The sequence below is a fragment of the Nothoprocta perdicaria genome, unplaced genomic scaffold (assembly GCF_003342845.1).
Source record: "Nothoprocta perdicaria isolate Ctin4 unplaced genomic scaffold, notPer1 scaffold_33, whole genome shotgun sequence".
Taxonomy (NCBI): domain Eukaryota; kingdom Metazoa; phylum Chordata; class Aves; order Tinamiformes; family Tinamidae; genus Nothoprocta; species Nothoprocta perdicaria.
Genome location: NW_020455566.1, coordinates 1,020,203 through 1,024,441, shown reverse-complemented (window position 1 = coordinate 1,024,441; position 4,239 = coordinate 1,020,203). Strand labels below are relative to the sequence as shown.

At 55.2% G+C, this 4,239-nt stretch overlaps 1 protein-coding gene across 2 annotated transcripts in view; it reads right to left on the bottom strand.

Annotated features, from left to right (window-relative positions):
* Positions 1–754: 754 nt before the first annotated feature.
* Positions 755–4,239, bottom strand: part of NKAIN1 (sodium/potassium transporting ATPase interacting 1) — a 12,002-nt gene continuing 8,517 nt past the window's right edge. Inside the window, exons 4-7 of one of the 2 annotated variants that reach the window (XM_026043423.1) lie at positions 3,560–3,757; positions 2,607–2,667; positions 1,667–1,748; positions 755–1,401 (exon numbers count right to left, since the gene is read on the bottom strand). In XM_026043423.1, coding sequence (XP_025899208.1) covers positions 1,392–1,401; positions 1,667–1,748; positions 2,607–2,667; positions 3,560–3,757 — 351 coding nt within the window. In that variant the 3' untranslated portion in view covers positions 755–1,391. The remainder of the gene's footprint in view (positions 1,402–1,666; positions 1,749–2,606; positions 2,668–3,559; positions 3,758–4,239) is intronic. The other variant, XM_026043424.1, reaches the window with a different exon arrangement.

Genomic DNA, 4,239 nt, shown 5'->3' with positions numbered 1-4,239 from the left:
TCAGCATGCAGAAAATCACTCACAAACTGGTGCCAACCTTGGACCAAAACTGCTGCGGCGGCAGCGTTTGAAGGCAGGGAGAGCCCTTTTGGGTGCCAGGGAGCTGTTTTCCTGGCCCTTTTCCTGCCCTTTCCCTGGCCCTTTTCTGCCCTCTCAGCAGCTGCTCAAAGATGCAATGAGTTGGTGAGACCTCTGTCCCACTTGGGTCCCCTCGAATTCCTGGCATCTTCGTCACCACTGAGTGGAACTCTGTTGGCTTGTGTAATTAGAGACTGAAGAAGAAAGCCCTCGGGCATGTAAAAAGCCATGGTTTTGTAGGAAAGAAAAAGGAAAAACAAATTTCTGCTGCCAAATTTTCCTTGGCGACACCCGCAGCTGCTCGTGCGTCCTGGAGGTCGCACGTGCTGGGAGGCTCGAGCAGAGCCTTTGGCACGGGGTGTTTGTGCTGGGAAAAGGCAGCCAGGAACTGGAGGGGCTGCCAGGCATGGAGGAGTTTGGACTGAGAGCAGGAAAGCCAGGGAATTTAATGGGAAAACTGGGAATTTCAACTGCGAAATTGGGGGTTTTAGCTGGGAAGCTGGGTTTGGAGAGCAGGTTACCCCTGGACTCTGGGTTCCCGGCACATCTGTCTGACCGAGGCACCGGACACCCTGGGGTGGCTTTGAGGGAGAGACGCAAACGCCGGGACAAGACGCCGGGAAGAGCCCACAGGACCCGTCACAAACGACCAGCTCAGGCACTTCCAATAAAAACATTCGTTATATTAATTAAAACGGCCACGAAGAGGCCGCGTAGAAAGCAGCGTCCATATTGCCAAATTCAAATGTCCGAGGGGCGGCTCTGGAGCCTGAAAAAGCAGCTGCAAAGTGGCCGCTGTGGAGTCCTGGGGGGGCTTTTTTATCCTCCCGTCAAGTCTGCAATTTCCTTGGGGGAATTAACCCCCATCCCAGGTTTTCTAGCTGTCCTGAGTCCTTGGCAAAACCATCCACATAGCTCGAGATGCTGAGATGCTCCGGAAAGGGCCCGTTTCCACCCGGAGAAGTCCATGGTGCTCCATTTAAAAAGGGGGAAAAGGGAAGAAAATGGGGTGATGGGGAGCAGACATGTGCTTTGCTCCTGCAGGACGTGCGTGCAGGAACTTGGGCGCTCCGGAGCGTTGTTCATTCCTATGCTGGGGAATGATGCTCAGAGAGGTCTCGGTGCTCCGGGAGCTGCCAGCTACATTTGGGAGTTGCTCATCCAGTGAATCTCTTGGACTTGCTCTGTTTGGATGCGTTTTCGGGGTGTGATGGAAATGGGGAGGTCGGAGGGTGGGTTTCTTTTGGGCCGTATCCAGGTCCGGGGATTCGAGGGGTCCTCTGCTGGCAGCAGTGTCTCCGAACGCCCAGAGCTTACCCGGATCTGCGGAAGCAAAGCAGAGAGGTGGCATTAGGGACATCCCATCACACCACCTTTTCCCATTGAAAAAGAAAGGAATATTTAAAAATAATAATATAATAATAATAAACAGAATAAACCACTTTGGGCAACTTCGCCTCCCTGCAAGTGCCTGCTGGGGTTTGCCAACCCAGCTTAACCCATACGTGATTTTGGGCACCTGGATGATCCAGGGAATAGGAGGAGCCCAGCAGTATTTTAGCCTTACGGACAGAAGCCTTCAACTCACGTGTAGAGGGGCTGCAGCTGCAAGTGCGACGTCTTCTGCGGCGCCTGGTAGCCGTAGGAGTCGAAGCCGCCGATGAAGTCGACTGTGGGCACGGAATGGGCAGCAGAGAGGTGACCGCCCGCCCTGGCCCCCTCCTTCGTCCCCATGTCCCCCTGTCCAGGCCCACCATGGGAGAATTTTCTCTGTTTTTTTCAGATTTATAATATTAAAAGTGGACTGAATGCTGGAGTTATGCCTGGTGCCCACGCAGCATCTGGCAGCATCCGGCATGGAGGTGGCATTCACATCCCCAGCACCCAGCAGTGGGTGCAGCACCCTGGCATCATCCCAGGGTGGATGCAGCATCCCATAAGAGACACAGCATCTCAGCATCATCCCAGTGCAATGCAGCATCCAGGCACCATCCCAGTGTGTTGCAGCATCCTGGCACCATGTCGGTGCCTACTGCCCGATGCATCCCAGCAGCATCCCAGTGCAATGCGGCCTCCTGGCACCATCCCAGTGCGATGCAGCACCCTGGCACGATCCCAGCGTGATGCAGCACCCTGGCACCATCCCCATGCCCACTGCCCGATGCATTCTGGCGGCATCCCAGTGCGACGCAGCATCTGGGCCCCATCCCAGCGCCTAGTGCTGGGCGCAGCATCCTGGCAGCATCCCGGCACGACGCGGCACCCCAGCACCCGCCACATGGGTGCCAAAGGCAGCCGTGCAGCTGCTCGCCCCGCAGGGGCTGCCAGCACTCAATTAATCAGGGGCAGACGAGGCTCTCTAATTAACCAGGGCGTTAAAGGAGGCTGCACGATCGCTGCCAGGGGCTCTCATCCACGCGGCGGCGAGCACAGCCAAAGCAGGCAGCGATGCCCACGAAACAACCCCGCGCACCAAAAACAGCCCCCAGCCCCGCTTGGACGCCCCTTGCCGAGGCCGAGGCACTCACAGCTGTCCTCCTCCTCCAGGAACACCTTGCTCACGTAGCAGGCATACACAAAGCCGAAGAGCTGCGAGACACAAGCGCCCGGGAAGGGGCACGTGGTGAGGAGGAGGCCAAAGGCTCACGAGGCCAAAAGGATTAATAACAGCAATAACAGCAGTCATAGTATTGCTACTGAGAGTAACAGTAGTAATAGTAGCACCAATAGCAACACTGGGAGAAATAACGTCAATAGGAGCAGCAATGGTAATAGCAGTAGCAATAGTAATAGGAGTAGCAAAAACATCAATAATAGTGGCATTAATAAAAGGCAGTAGCAGTAGTAATAGTAACAGTAGTAATAACAACAATAGTAAGAGTAACAGCAGCAACAGTGGTACTACTAGTAGTAATAGTGATAGCGGCAGCAGCCACAGTGCTTGGCTACAAGTACTAGAGGGACTAATGACAGCAATAGTAGTGGTAGTAATAATAGTAATAGGGGTGTAGTAATAGCAGCAATAGTAATAGCAGCAATAGTAATAGCAGCAATAGTAATAGCAGCAATAATAAGCATGGTAGTATTAGTAGTGTGAGTAGCAATATTATTTATAATATGAATAGGAATAATAGCATTTATAGAGGTATTAGGGATAATTATAGAATGCTTAGGGTTGGAAGGGACCTCAGAGGTCATCTAGTCCAACCATGGAAGTTCTAAATATACAAATCATGGGGAGTTATTCCCTCTGGCTCTGGTGGGGCCGCACCACGGGATGCGGCAGGATGCAGTGCGGGGAGGATGCCGAGCTCAGAGGAACAAACCTCAGCAGGTTCCTCGTGGAGCTGTTGGCATCGCGGCTGCTGGTACAGCAGAGGGGATCCCGGGTGGCCTCCCCATTCCCAGGCCTCCAGCGCGGGGAACGGGGCCCCAGGGACCCTGTGGGACCCCTGGGCGGGCGCCGCGCTGCGGCTCTTACCGCCAGGAAGATCTGCGTGGCGCTGCTCACCACCTCGATGTACTGGTAGTCCAGGAGGCAGCCCGTGACCGTGATGACGTGGTGGTCCTCCGGCGCCAGGCGCGCGTTCAGCACCGGCGTCACCAGGCAGCCCGGCCCGTTCTCCATCCACCAGGAGCGGTGCAGGGACGTGTTGAAGGTCATGACGAAGTCGCGCTCCTGTGGCGGGATGATGCACGGAGGGAGCCCCGTGCCCACAGATCCGTCGGGGATCCCAGCGGGAACAGCAGGGGCTTGGCTGGGGTCTCCCAGGGATCAATCGTGGGCAATTTGGGGTGCCATGGGGCGCCCCAGCACCTCATATGTGCCCCAGGGAATGAGGAAGGAGGGAGGAAGGTGGATAGAATGGGATGAAAGGAGGAGGGAAGGGACGGGATGAAAGGAGGAGGGAGATGGGAAGGGTTGGGATGGGATGGGATGGGATGGAAGGAAGAAGGAGGTGGGATGGGATGAGATGAGATGGGAGGAGGAAGGAAGGAAGAGGAAGGAAAGAAGGAAGGCAGAAAGTAGGAAAAAACGGAGAGGAAGAAGGGGGGAAGGACAAACGCAGGGAGAGAGGACAAGGTAAAAGGAAGGGAAGCATCAAGGAAAGATGATGGTGATGAGGAAGACAAGGATGACAGGGAGAGAGCAAAGGAGGC